This window comes from Crocodylus siamensis, chromosome 3 (assembly GCF_052110815.1).
Source record: "Crocodylus siamensis isolate JL-2025a chromosome 3, ASM5211081v1, whole genome shotgun sequence".
Classification (NCBI taxonomy): domain Eukaryota; kingdom Metazoa; phylum Chordata; order Crocodylia; family Crocodylidae; genus Crocodylus; species Crocodylus siamensis.
The window spans coordinates 106,846,181-106,860,663 of NC_143397.1; the positions used below are offsets into that span (position 1 = coordinate 106,846,181).

Below are 14,483 nucleotides of genomic sequence, written 5' to 3' on the forward strand. Positions count from 1 at the left end.
ACTCAGACATTATGCCCACATATCTATTCTGTGGAATCGCTCCAATGCTAAACTGTTGTACTGCATATTGTTTCATGTTTTAATGAGTGATTTGAAAGGGATGGTTTCTGAATCAGTGAGCAGTGAGACTGCTGGAGGGGACTTAGCTGAAACACTTGCAATTAGCTAGCTAAATATGTTTGCACAATATTATATAAAATCAGAGATTTGACATGTTTGTGATGTCTGCCCTGTTCGTGGGCATCTCCAGGCCAAGGTTAATTTCCTGCTCTCTGATTATAATCTGATAGGAATTTAGCAGAATAGGAAACTGTCACTATTAAACTGAGCTGAAATGTGATGTGCCTATAGAAGACAGAGCTATAAGGGAAGAATGGTAACATGAGCTGGCTTGCAAGAAATTTTTCCTCAGCAAACAGTGCAGTAAAGCAGGCCTTAGATTTTCCTTTTGATTCGATTTTGTTTTCAGCGATAGTGTGATATAACATCTCTTTATAATGATATGGGCTTTAGGAATACTCCTTATAACTACTCATCAAGTAATAGAAATGAGTTGATACAAGAGAAAAGTACACACATCCACAGGAGGCCTCAAATGCCTCTACACAAACACTCGTAGTATGGGTAACAAGCAGGAGGAACTCACCCTCCTGCTGGCTGACACCAGCCCGGACACAGTGGGGATTACGGAAACATGGTGGGACACAATGCATGATTGGGCGGTGAATGTCAAGGGCTCTAGGCTGTACAGGAGGGACAGGATAGGAAAAAGAGGCGGGGACGTGGCACTCTATATTAAGGAGGAATACACATCCTCGTCAATTAGCAAGGAGTCAGGGGAGGGGCACTCTGAAGTGCTTTGGGTTAGAGTACAAGGCAGTCGAGGGAAAGAGACTTAACGGTGGGGGTCTACTACAGACCTCCCAACCAGGGAGAAGAGCTTGACCAGGAATTCTTGGGTCAGCTCACAGAAGTAGTGAAGGCTAAGGATGTGGTAGTCACGGGGGACCTGAACGTCCCTGACATCTGCTGGGAAGAACAGTCAGCCAGGTCCGAACGCTCACGTAGGTTCTTGGCCAGAGTGCAGGACCTTCATCTAACCCAGGAGGTGCACAGCCCCACCAGGGGAGACGCCTTATTGGACCTGGTGCTGGCCACGGGTGATGACCTGGTGAGGGGGCTGCGGGTGCTCGACCACCTGGGCGACAGCGATCATCACCTGCTGGGATTCACCATCCAGCGCAAGGTGGCAAAGGCATGCAGTAAGGCAGTGGCCCTAGATTTTAGGAGGGCAAACTTCAACAAGCTAAGGAGGATAGTTGGAGAAGCGCTGAGGTCCCGGAGGGGAGGGGAGCCAGGTGTCCAAGGACAGTGGTCGCTCCTTAAGGAGACGATCCTCCAAGCCCAAAGGAAGGTAATCCCAACAAGGATCAAAGGGAGCAGGAGAGCACACAAGCCTCCATGGCTCACCAAAAGCATCCAGGAATGTCTCCTTGCTAAAAAGGAGGCTTACATCCAATGGAAAGAAGGGGTCATCACCAGAGAGGACTATTCTGTAGTTGCTCGGGGATGTGGGGGGTAGTTAGGAAGGCCAAGGCAGAGATGGAACTGGGACTAGCTTCCCAGATTAAGGACAATAAGAAGTCCTTTTTTAAATACATAGGGGGTAAAAAGAAGGTCCCGTGTAATGTGGAGCCCCTGCAGGACGTGTTGGGAAATTTGGTCGTCACACCGGACGGCAAAGCTAACATGTTTAACGATTTTTTTGCCTCTGTCTTCCTAAGTAGGGACCAGAACAGCCACCTCCCTGCTGGGCCCCCCTCGGGCCCCGGGGGAGGCACACCTGGGCCACGGGTTAGCGAGGATTTAGTTAGGGGGCTTCTGGAGGGGTTGGACGTATTCAAGTCAGCTGGTCCAGATGATCTCCACCCTAGAGTTCTAAAGGGACTGGCCGAGGTCATTGCAAGTCCCCTGGCACGGCTTTACGAGCACTCGTGGTGCTCTGGTGAGGTGCCGGAGGACTGGAAGAGGGCCAACATGGTTCCCATCTTCAAAAAAGGCAGGAAGGAAGACCCGGGAAACTATAGGCCGGTTAGTCTTACCTCAATCCTAGGCAAGCTGTTTGAGAAAATTATGCTGGCATACATCCATGAGGGGCCAGCAGGGGACTGCATGCTTAGGGGCAACCAACATGGGTTCATCAGTGGCAGGTCCTGTCAGACCAACCTGGTGGCCTTTTACGATCAGATCACCAGATCATTAGATGCAGGGGTAGCAGTGGATATAGTCTTCCTGGACTTCCGGAAGGCTTTTGACACTGTCTCTCACCCCGTTCTCATTAAGAAACTGGGGGGCTGTGGTGTAGATGCCCACACAGTCAAATGGGTTGCCAACTGGCTGGAGGGCCGCACCCAGAGGGTGGTGGTGGATGGGTCCTTCTCAACCTGGAAGGACGTGGGCAGTGGGGTCCCCCAGGGCTCGGTCCTCGGGCCCGCACTGTTCAACATCTTCATCAGTGATTTGGACGAGGGGGTAAAAAGCACCCTGTTCAAATTTGCTGATGACACTAAGATGTGGGGGGATGTGGGCACACTGGAAGGATGCAACAGGCTACAATCAGACCTCAACAGGTTACAAGGGTGGGCGGACGAGAATAGGTTGGGTTTCAACACCGACAAGTGCAAGGTGATGCACCTGGGGAGGAACAACCGGCACCATACCTACAGGTTGGGGAACTCCCCTCTTGTCAGCACAGAGGCAGAAAAGGATCTTGGGGTCATCATTGACTCCAAGATGGACATGGGCCAGCAGTGTGGGGAGGCAGTCAGGAAGGCCAACCGCACCTTGGCATGCATCCACAGATGCATCTCAAGCAGGTCCAAAGAGGTGATGCTCCCCCTCTGTGCGGCACTGGTCAGGCCGCAGCTGGAGTATTGCATCCAGTTCTGGGTGTCACACTTCAAGAGGGATGTTGACAGCATGGAGAGGGTCCAGAGGACGGCCACTCGTATGATCAGGGGACAACAGGGCAGGCCCTATGAGGAGAGGCGACGGGACCTGAACCTGTTCCGCCTCCAAAAGAGAAGGCTGAGGGGGGGATATTGTGGCCTGTTATAAACTAGTCAGGGGGGATCAGCAGGCATCGGGGGAGTCGCTGTTCCCCCGAGCACCGCCAGGAGTGACCAGGAATAATGGTCACAAGCTGGCAGAGGGTAGGTTTAGGTTAGCTATCAGGAGGCGCTACTTCACGGTCAGGGCAGCTAGGATTTGGAACCAACTTCCAAGAGAAGTGGTGCGGGCTCCTACCCTGGGGGTGTTTAAGAGGAGGTTAGATGAACATCTTGCTGGGGTCGTTTGACCCCCTGGCATTATTCTTTCCTGCCATGGCAGGGGGTCGGACTAGATGATCTGCTCAGGTCCCTTCCAACCCTAGAAACTATGAAACTATGAAAAGTAGGATGTGGAGTTATTGTCACAGAGACCCAAGTTAAGTGTCAGCTCAGTGGGAGTTATGGGACCTTTGAAAGGAAAGAATTTTGGAACTATGACATGTTAACTCAATTGGTTTGTCCATGCGTTGCACAATAGCTTGTAAAAATTAAAATACCCTGCTTTGCCTTTCTTAATCCATTAGTAATGAAGCACAGACAGTGGGTCAGCTGAAGGTAGAAGAGTCATTTTTTATCAGCTACCTGAGACGCCAAAATACATGTTCAGTAGGACACCAAGGAAGAACATGGCATTCACAAATCCATGGGGTTCTTAGTGATGTCACAGCTCCTGGCAAGTCTTCAGAACACTTCTCTTGCACTACCTCCATCTGACATGGTTTGGGCTTGAGCCAGCTGCCATCCAGGCGCTCCTATCTCTTTCAGACGTTAGATCATCGGGGGGAACTTCCTTCAGTTCCTGTTTGAAAGAAATGTGTAGCTGGATATTTTCCAAATACCAGGAGCTCTTCAGTACAAGTGGTCTTACAGCATGCCAGTCACACAGGATCAAGGACTTCTGCTGAAGAAGTTTGACTGCCCATTTCAACCTTTAAGAGTGTTTGCATAAGTGAGACAAAGTAAAATAATTCAAAGCAATTTCAAAGATCTTGGTCAGGGGTTTTAGGCAAGTTAATGGAGCTGCATAATCCATGGTAGTGTGGGTTGCCAATCCGCCTGTTATGATTAACATGGATGTAAGAAGGGATAGTACATCAGTGAAGCCTGCTCAGAAGTGGTTTAGATTGCTTCAGGGAGTCAGTACACAGTTGGAGTTGACTTGCCATCATCTTTTCAAAAATCTTTTGCAAGAAGATGGGACGTAAGACTAGCAATAGCTGTCAGGATCATTGATGTACAGTGCCAGCTGCTTGAATGATGGCCAGACCACCATATGTTTAAGATTTAGCCATGCTTGTTTGTCTCCATTAAACATCATTTGCAGTGATCCCTATTACTTGCCACTAGCTTTCAACAAACTAGTCCCTTGAGGCAGCATCACACAAGGCCTGCTTGGTTGCCCTCTTCTGCTCGCATCTCATTTGCATGCAGACTAGGACCCAGATCCTGTTCCACCAAGTAGGCACCTAAGTGTGACCCTATTCCACCCTGCTCTAGTCCATGAAAAACAGCCATCAGAAAAGGTGGGTGTGTCCTTCTTCTATTTGTTACCTTTTGTAAATCAGTGTTAAGAGATCAGAAGGTCAAGTATAAAATGTTGATGCATCAGTATTTTTTCAGGGACTTCAGTCTTGTGGAATAGACTCGCACTTAGGTAACTACCATATTTTTTGCATATACCATACCCTTGAATATAACATTCTCCCTATTTTTGTAAGGCCTTTAGAAATGAAAAAAATCTTACCATGGAGTTTGGGTAAGTGGCAGAGGACTGAGGTCTCCAGGACTGGGAGCTGCATGGCAGGACCCAATCCAACATGCTGGTTCTGGGACTGAGCAGCTTGGTAAGGCCCAGTCTATCATGTCAGAGTTGGGGCCAAGTGACATGGCCCAATCTGGCATGCCAGCTCCAGAGTAGTAGGGTAGCCCAGTAAGGCCTGAGCCAGCAGGCCAGCTCTGGAGCAGTAGGGTCTAATTCAGTATACCGGCTCTGGGGTCATGGGGCCTGGCAGGGTCCAATCTAGTATGCTGACTCTGAGGCTGTATGACCTGGTGGGGCCCTATCCACCATGTTGGCTTCAGTTGTGCAGCAGGTCTGATCCTGCACACTCACTGTGGAGCCACATGCAGGCTCCAGGGCTGTGTGCTGGGTTGAACCTGGCACTGCAGCCATAGACCAGCCCCACACACCTCTGCATGGGGGCAGAAATTCATGGCAGACGGGTGGAAAGGGAGGGACCAGTGGTTTCCAGCACTGCAGCAATTAATACTTGTACCACTCCACTGCCCTACCCCCAAATTAATTTCTGGACCTGTAAGAAGCCCTTTTCCTTGCGTATAATGTGCACTCCAATTTTTCCCAGCTGGTTTTGAAGAAAAAGGTGAGGGCTAAGGTGAGTATGATTAAATATCGCAATAGGATGAGGTGCTAACTGAATAAAGGTTTTTAGGGTGAGTGCCCTGGCACAGTAAGCATTTAAGAGCAAATCCAGGCAAAGATTATCTTGGTTCGTTATATGGCCAACTAACTAGAGCAGCTAAACTGGTCAGGATTCTGCAGGAGCTAGAGTAATGGAAGAGGAGGTGAGTTGCCTTCTTGCACTGCCACAGCATAGGACCATGCAAACTCCTTATGCTGCATTTACTTAGATTCAAAGGTGTTCTTTTGCTAGCAAAGCTCCAGTCTTCTACCATTTTATTTCAGCCATTTCAGGTGGAGGGAAGATGATCATGACTTTTACACATGGTAGGGAAGAGTGATCTATGGGCTGGTAGATTAACTGGTGACTGCAGATGTTTATAAATGCCTATCTGCTCCAGCAGAGCATTTGATTTCGTTTCGGCTGACTTATCGTAGGGGGCACCAAAAAGTAAGTCTGCTAGCTGTTGTGCAAATGAACAGCTCTGTCCATATTCTGGGGCAAGTAATGATTCACTTGTGGGATTGGTGTCACTCACTACACCTCCAGCACAAAGAACACGTGAAGCCTGTGTCCCTCAACATGATCAGCTCAGGAGGCCACCTGGGAGAACCACAATGAAATTCTAACCCAATGCACCAATGGGCCAGTTACCCATCCCAGAATGATGAGTTTTAGAGAGACCCCATTTAGCAACAGCTTCTTGGGCTCTGAGTGTAGGGAGGCTTGTACATCCCCAAAACAGTGGCTGAAGCTTTCCCATGCACTGTGGACTATATCTGCAGGAGCTGAGAGCTGTACCAATCTGTGCCAGCTGAGGATCCATTCTCTGTTTAAAGCCATTCATCTATGCTAAATTTGTCTTTCCTAGAGCAGGTCTCTGACAAATACCCAGCACTAGGTCAGTGCCTGACCAGCCCCCAGCCCAATAGCTATTGGTAATCAGGGTGACAGATCACGCAGGGTCTTCTCTGATTTCTTTACCCTTGCTCCAGGGAAGGCACATTTTGTGGAAATTATGTATCATGCTGCTTAGTACTAGGAAGCTGAGAGAACAATAAAAGACATTCAGGTTGACTAGTGTGAGCTGGTTGTAGGTTAGGAATATAGAAAGGTGAAGGGCTGTTTAGACCTTTGTTTAATAAACACTTCTATCAGCTTACCCCATGGCAGCATTGCCAGCAAATGACTTCTTCCCTTCACATGCCCCTTTTGTTACTTGGCCATGAGGTTATTTAGGCACCTGTGCCTGGTGGACTAGAGTCTTTATTTCTCACACTGCAGTGCTCCAAATGGCACTTGGAATACTTTTTTTCACTGACAACAAGAACCATGATTTTGATTTAACTGTGGCCCTAAAGCAATTAAGAACAGAATGAGTTCCCAGGCTGAAACTTGCAGTACTGAGGAATTTAGCCTATTGTTGCTGCAGCATCTTCAGTTATGGGCCAAGACCTTATTGTGCCATTGCTGTACAAATACAGAACAGAAAGATGGTTGTTGCCCTGGAGAACTTATCATGTACATATTAAATATGAGTACAGGACAGGGCTTATTTGAGGTGGTTGCCTAGAAGTAATCTGGAAGATCTTTTTCAGTCCCATGTTCCTGTCAGAGACAACAGAACAAAAGGAGTGGATTGACTTAGGAGTACAAGGAAACCATGAGGGAATGTTGATCATTCTGGTGGGCAGTGCTTTTAGCATGTTTGATAGCCTGACCATTGTCAGTTGTTTTGTAGCATTACAGAAAAAGAGAGGTTATAAAAGAATATACGGTGTTAGTTGGGGATTCGTAAAAAGAGCTCCTCCCAAAGTAAAGAGGCAGTATGTGGGGAAACGTCAAAGTACTTAGAAGTAAGTGATAGGAGCTGGTGTCTTGTGCCAGTCAGAGAAGAAAGTGAACTTCTTGGTGGTGAAAGCAAGGGATAGGCCATGAAGGGCCCTGAATATTGGTTCCTTGATGTGACAGAGAAGGGGACAGTTTGTGGAGGGATGCACAGAGATGATTTATCCTTTCCATGATTCCATCCTTTCTGTTCTTCTCTCTTGTTGGGAAAATGATGGTAGAATTTCTTCACATCTTTTGTAGAGAGACTAAAGAATATGAAAAGGTAGAATTTTAATAGCAGGGAAGGCACATGTTTTAGGGCTGATTAAATTAAATTTCTATCTTTTAATGTTGCTGATGGCCCTATGTGGGGCAAGACTTTATTGCTGTTCTTAGGTTAAAGAAAGAGATTAATAATATAGAATAATTTATACTGTCTTTTCATTTTTAAATCCTGCAGGATGAATATAAACCAGAAAAGGCTTTGTCAGAGGAAGATCTTAAAAATGCAGTGAGTGTACACCACGCGTTAGCATCAAAGGCAACCGACTATGAGAAAAGGCCTAATGTTTTAAAGCTCAAAACAGCTGATTGGAGAGTCCTGCTTTTCCAAGCCCAGTGAGTTTGCAAATTTATCATTTTGATATGGGTGTTTAATTTATGGGAAGCGAAAAGGTGGGAACAGAGGGGACCATATTTTTTTTTTTAACATTCTGGGATGGAGACGATCAGCATAGATTTGTGACTTAAGGGTTAAATCAAAAGCTTAAAGAGCTTGATCTTTTTAGCTAATCAAAAATAAGCCCAAGAAGCATTGATTATGATGTATATGTACTTCATGAGGAGAAAATGCTGGGCACAGAAAATCTCTTTAATTTAGCAGAGAAAGGCATAACAAGAAGTAGCAACTGGCAGTTGAAGCCAGATGAAATGAAAATTGGAAATAAGACGCGCACTTTTAACAGCAAGGGTGATTAATCATTGGAACAAGCTACTTAGGACAATCTTGGATTCTCCCTTCTCCTTATGTCTTCAAAATAAAACCAGATGCCTTTCTGGGAAGTAAGTTCTATTCAAACATAAGTTTTCTGAGCTCAGCACAAGAGTCCCTGGCTGGAATTCTTCAACCTGCACTATACATGAGGTCAGAATTGATGATTTAAAGGCTCCTTCTGGGTTTAAAAATCTGAATCTATGCCTAAGTCCTGATCTTCCACAGAGAATTTCATGGAGCTTTGTGAGGGCACAGTAGCTTTCAAGCTAGGTGTATAGGTTGTCAGCTTTCCTTGGGAAGCCAAGAGCTGTAGCTTCAAAGAGAGGAAGCTCGCAGTAAAGGATTCTAGCTTGGTCTTAATACTTTTACTTGCAACTTTAAATGTTGCTTCTATCTCCTGGCATTGAAAAAAAAATTGGATTAAATACATTTGGTGTTGTTCTGGCCCACTTGCAGGTGGCCCCAGCACATTCCTAATATACCAGGATATGATGCAGCTGTTTAATCCAGTTATAGATCCCATGGGGTGCATCTACATGAGTTGTTTACTGTGGAGCTGCCTAATTAGCTCTGCAGTAAACTTTCTGTGTCCACAAGTGCAGCCCTATTAGGTCGCAGTAAACTAATACATGCCACTGTAAGTTAGTACTTGTACATACAAGTACTGTCCTGCTGCAGTGCTGTTTACTGCACAGCAGGGCATGTGTAGATGCTAATGGGGCTGGCTGGGGCATGAGGGTGTTGTCTGCTGGCTAAACCGTGCACTAAAGCACCCTCATGCCCCAGTGAGCTCCTCTAGCATGTTGAGCTGGGTCAGAGCAGCCTCAGGCTGGCAGGCTGACACCCTGGACCCCCTGCCAATCCGCTCAACATTCTGCAGTCTCAAGCACACATGTAAACGCGGCACCTGACAGCAATAAACTTCGGAATGATATACAGAGGATAGAAGACTGAGGGGAGATTTAATAGTAGTCTTCAACTACCTCAAGGGTGGTTCCAAAGAGGATGGAGTTAACTGTTCTCAGTGGTGGCAGATGACAGAACAAGGAGCAATGATCCCAAGTTGCAGTAAGGGAAGCTTAGGTTAGATATTAGAAAGAACTTCCTCACTAGGAAGGTAGTAAAACACTGGAACAGGTTACCCAGAGAGTTTGTGGACTCTCTGTTCCTGGAGTTTTTTATGATCTGGCTAAACAAAACCTTGTCTGGGATGATCTGGTTGGGGCTGGTGCTGCTTTGAGGAGGGGATTGGACTAGATGGCCTCCTGAGGTCCCTTCTAACCCTAATTTTCTATCATTCTATGATTAATTGCACAGGTAGATGTACCCCTGGTGTGCTAAAAAGAGAACATGTTCTTACAAGACTCACAAATTCAAGCTTGAAAGGTGCTGGAGGTTCCTTTTAGATAGAACAAGCAGCAAAATGAGTTTGGAAACAGTAGGCAGAGAGATGAACTCAGTCTAATACTTTAGGGTTGATTTCTTTACATGTAGGATCCTACCACAAGGCCTAGTCTGATGGGGTTTTTGTCTTTCTGAAACAATTTTTGCATCTTTTTCAGCCAGTATCCTGCAAGGTTTTAAGCACAGATTTTTCTGTATGCGGTGTAGGACTACTCACATTGCATGGAACCGTGCTCACAGGAACTGGGCTTTAGTTGGAAAAGAGAAGAAGAATTGACACATGCTTTATTCACATGTAACTTTGTCCCAAACTAGATTTTATACTATCCAGTAGGCTTTTCTTGTCTCCTTCCTGTCTCGCCATCATCATTAGTGCTTCATTTGGTGGCATTCCCCATACAATTTTTAATTGACCTTGCATCTCCCTAGTATTTAAGAGACTTTAATTGAAAGATCTTGGTGGTACTGCAGGTCCTGGCTTGGCAGTAATCTCAAGACTATTCTAGAGAAGCAAGTTGGTTGGGAAAGAACTGCATTTATGCATATTTTTCTACATTAGGAAGCAAGGGACAGGGGATGGCTGAAACAGTCAATTTTTTTTGGCAAGGGCCAATATTTAGGTTTAAATTTAATCAAGAAGTAGCTTCTGCATCTGTACTCTGTGACTGAGTGGTTGATTAGGGAAGGGGAGTGTTTACTGATCAACTTAATGGCATAGCTATTTGGGGTTCAGTGAAAGCAGCTAAGGGCAAAAAGAGAGATGGAAAAATGAGGAGTTAGAGCATTTTGACTTTTCAGGGCACAGGCCAGCCTCCGATCAAAGTGGTGTGAAAGAAACGTATTTGTTGTGTGTGCCTCTGAAACACACAACGCTAATCATTATTGGAGACAGGATGCTGAGTTAGCTGTTCCACAGGAGTGAGCTCATGAGCCAGTCCCTAGGTGTCACACTGATGGTGAGGAGGTAGTGGGAAAAGCAAATGGGCCCACAGATGTCCTCATTGATATTTGTCTGCATTCCTCAGAAGTCAAGATGAAATGCAAGCCTGGATTGACAAAATCAACTGTGTCGCAGCTGTCTTTTCTGCACCTCCATTTCCAGCTGCTATTGGCTCTCAGAAGAAGTTCAGCCGCCCGCTTCTGCCTGCCACCACGACAAAGCTTTCTCAGGTGAGCTGCCATTCTAGCGAGTACATTTCCTGTGGTAGTGATGCCTTTGGTTGGCAGTAACCTTGGAAAGGGAGAGCAGGGGCTACACTATTTTCGTGCTATTCCAATTCAGACCACTATGCACGAAGTGGTGCTGGAACTTAGAAATAATGGGGATTCTTTTTGGCATGAGAAAAAGCAAATTTTTTGCTTTTTGGCATGAGAAATATTTGCAGAGCGGGGCAGGATTGGTGAGGGAGGGAGACTTTGACAAAGCTTATTTTCCTGAAGGAAGGGATCTTGTAGCTTTATATTAAGTTTATATTGGATACAAAGCCCTTATTCCATGGGAACGGCTGAATGTATAAGAACAAAGAGGTTACAGGCATGAGATATATGTTCCTATGAGATTTATTTGAACTATGCCTTTGAGCCCCCTCCTGTTCTAAAAACAAAGGTATGGGTATTTTTTTTTTTTTTTTTTTTTTTATAGGTACATATTTTCTTGGCTCTTACTGACTTGCTAGAAAACTGCAATGCTCAGGACTCTTTGGGATTTTTTGGATGATAGAATTGAGTCTGAGCCACTTTCATGGCTCCCTGATCTAGCTATGAGGTGGTTCATCATCATCAGTCACCCGCAGTCACTTAGAGCAGCATCAGAAGGGCTCTAATGCTGCCCAGGCTGCTAAATAAAGTACTCTAAATGCATGCATCCACCCTCTTCTCTAGGACCTCTGCAGGTGATTTGCATCTATTCACCACTTGGGATTCCTCCAAATCGGAGGACTTTCTAGAATGTAAGGTAAACCAACTTTGTGCTTCCCTGACACTGTGTCAGCACAAGTGTATTGCTTACTACCAGCTTTCTGAGACATGAATGACTGGTGCCTCCTGCAACTGTGTGGGCACCATGGCAGCAAGCAGAGACCACCCTCAGCTGCTGCCTGTGGTGTTGTCTGTGAGCGGGGACTGCCCACAGCTGCCCCTGGCTGTGGAGGTGGGTGCTAGCAACAACTGTCTACAGAAGCTGGTGGCAGCTTCAGCGTTGGCCAGTCTCGGGGGGGGGCACATGCCCTCCCTATGCATCGCCTATGTAGTTGAGATTAAATTTGTGAGATGCGATCTCCCTGATCTTGATTGCTCTTTTTCATAAATTTTTAAAGACCTTTTGCCATCATTACAGCTTCCTGATTCTGATTAAACGTAATTCCAGTGCTCTCAGCCTTTCCTCATATGCTAGTTCCTTCAAAGATGGTGTAATTTTCATCAGCTTCCATTGTACCCTCCTTAGGGCAATAACATCTTGCGTCAGGGTGATCAACTTCTCATGCCATATGCAAGGTAGAAATCTAAAAAGTGCCTCTATACCAATGTAATGTCAACTTGTTTTGTTCTGGGTTTTCATTCTGTGGATACAACCTAGTATCTTGTTCAGCGTGTTTTTGGGTTTTTTTTTACTGTAACTTTGGTGGTTGTTTCAGTAATTTTCCCCCAGTAACTCTAAAAAAAATCCTTTTACTGATCACTGTGCTGCGTGATTGTTCCACTTAGCATGTAGTTTCCTAGATGCATTATTTCCATTTTATCTGGAAAAAAAATAATAATGGAACAGAACCCCAAGGTCTGTGTATTGGAGAAAGACAGACAGGAGGAGTGGAATATGATAAGCTATTTTTGCTAGGGCAAAAAAGAATGTTAAATTTTCAACGCAGATAAATTCAAAGACAAGCAGAAACCTGTCTGCTTTTATCTGCCAGCTTGGAGATGTTGCCAGCAGGCTGCTTCTCAGTCTGCAGAAGGTAAAATATGAATTGTCAACTTCCTCTGCTTGCTGTTTAGGATTTTGTAAACTCACTCAAAATCCCTCTTATAATGCATGCTTCCACAAGGCCTGATTCTAGACAGAGGGAAGCTTGTGCCAAAATTCTCATTGATGTCAATGAGTGCAAGATCAGATCTTAATTGTAATAGGGGGTAGGGTGGAGGAGAGGCACCAAATTCCTTCTCGGTTCTTATGTCCTGTGTTTGGTAAGTTGTGGGTAAGAGGGGACATGATTAAAAACATGGTGTCTAGAGAAGGTGGATCAGAAATGTCTCTTCCCATCTCTTAGTGTAGGAACAAGAGTACACGAAATTCAAAGGTGGCAAATTCATAACTGATGAAAGGAGATGCTTCATGTCACTGGGCATAACTACACTGTGGAACTCTCTGCCACTGGAAGTCATGGAGGTCAAGAGTTTAGTGGACAGAGGGGAGGAACATTTATATCTGGATTATTATCAATGACTACAAGAACTCTGGAAGGGACTTTAAACCTCATGCTTTCCGGCTTAAGCCAGACTCTTAACTTCAGAGATCAAGAGGAGGCTTAATACGGCTGCCAGTTTCCCCACATCTATAGGGTCTTCATAGGTTCCTCAGAAGCTGTTGGTACTTGCCACTTCCAGAGGGGGAATCTTCCAGACCTCAGGTTTGATCCAGCCTGGGAGTTCCTCCATCGCATCAGATTCCAGCATTTCTGCTCTCTCCTGCAGTATTAGCTCACTTGGCACTAAAGACCAATCAAGTACATTGAGCATGAAGCCCTGATTTAGAGATGGCCATAAGTCTGTCCTGCAGGAGTGAGGAACTTCACAAGCTGCAGGAAAGCACGCTGAGAGCTGCAGAAGGGATGCCATTCTTGACACAGATGGACTGGAGGAAGCGAGTGGGTTTGGGACTGTGGCAAAGGAAATTGTCTAGAAAGAAAGAGTAGCAACTCCTTATCTTTTCCAGCTGCCCAGGGGAATAAATGAGGAGAGGAGTTTAACCAAAGGAAATAAATCTTCCAGAGAGGACAGCGCATCCTCTTCCCAGGAGAGCTTGTGCCTGGAAACTGCTCTCAGCAAACGGATGCCACAGGGTGGAGAGCATCTACTGATAGTCATGGTGGGGAGGTGTCTTTATAATGATGCCAGCTCTGCCTCACAACAGGCCTGTGTAAAATTGTCAGGAGCTAAGGCTTTTACTTCTGCCCCACCTAACAGCACTGGTTTTGGCACAGGATTTACTGGAGTGTGAGCACTACATCTTCAACAGTGCTGTGCTGCCAGAATGTCCCATGGTTTTCTTATATGGGAGGAATGATGGATTTGCCATAGGTCTGTTGGGAGTGTAAAGGTGCAGAGAATCTTTAAAAAGTAGGCTGTTCCATTGCAGTTCAACAGGAGCTGAGGACCAAGGCTTGAGGACCTGACCCATATGATTTAGTGGCTTAGTTAAAAGAAAAATATTTTGTTTTTAATGCTACTTGGTAGAATCTTGGAACCGGGGGGGTTTTCCTGTCTCTACTTATTACATGTTTTTGATTCTGACACTTAAGTGCTTTGTATGTTTCTGAAGGATGAACAGCTAAAATCGCATGAAGCCAAGCTGAAGCAGATCTCAACCGAGTTAGCTGAACATCGCTCCTACCCGCCAGACAAGAAACTGAAGGGCAAGGAAGTGGATGACTACAAACTGAAAGATCATTATCTGGAGTTTGAGGTAGGTGTGGGCTACTGCTGCGAGGGCAGTTGGTGAGGCATCTCTAT

The 14,483-nt window shown here is 45.7% G+C and overlaps 1 protein-coding gene across 5 annotated transcripts in view; it reads left to right on the top strand.

Moving 5' to 3' along the window:
* PSD3 (pleckstrin and Sec7 domain containing 3) overlaps positions 1-14,483 on the top strand; it is a 175,650-nt gene that overhangs the window by 144,635 nt on the left and 16,532 nt on the right. For all 5 annotated transcript variants that reach the window (XM_090038925.1, XM_090038926.1, XM_090038927.1 and 2 more), the window contains 3 exons: positions 7,821-7,978; positions 10,784-10,928; positions 14,293-14,436. In XM_090038925.1, coding sequence (XP_089895051.1) covers positions 7,821-7,978; positions 10,784-10,928; positions 14,293-14,436 — 447 coding nt within the window. The remainder of the gene's footprint in view (positions 1-7,820; positions 7,979-10,783; positions 10,929-14,292; positions 14,437-14,483) is intronic.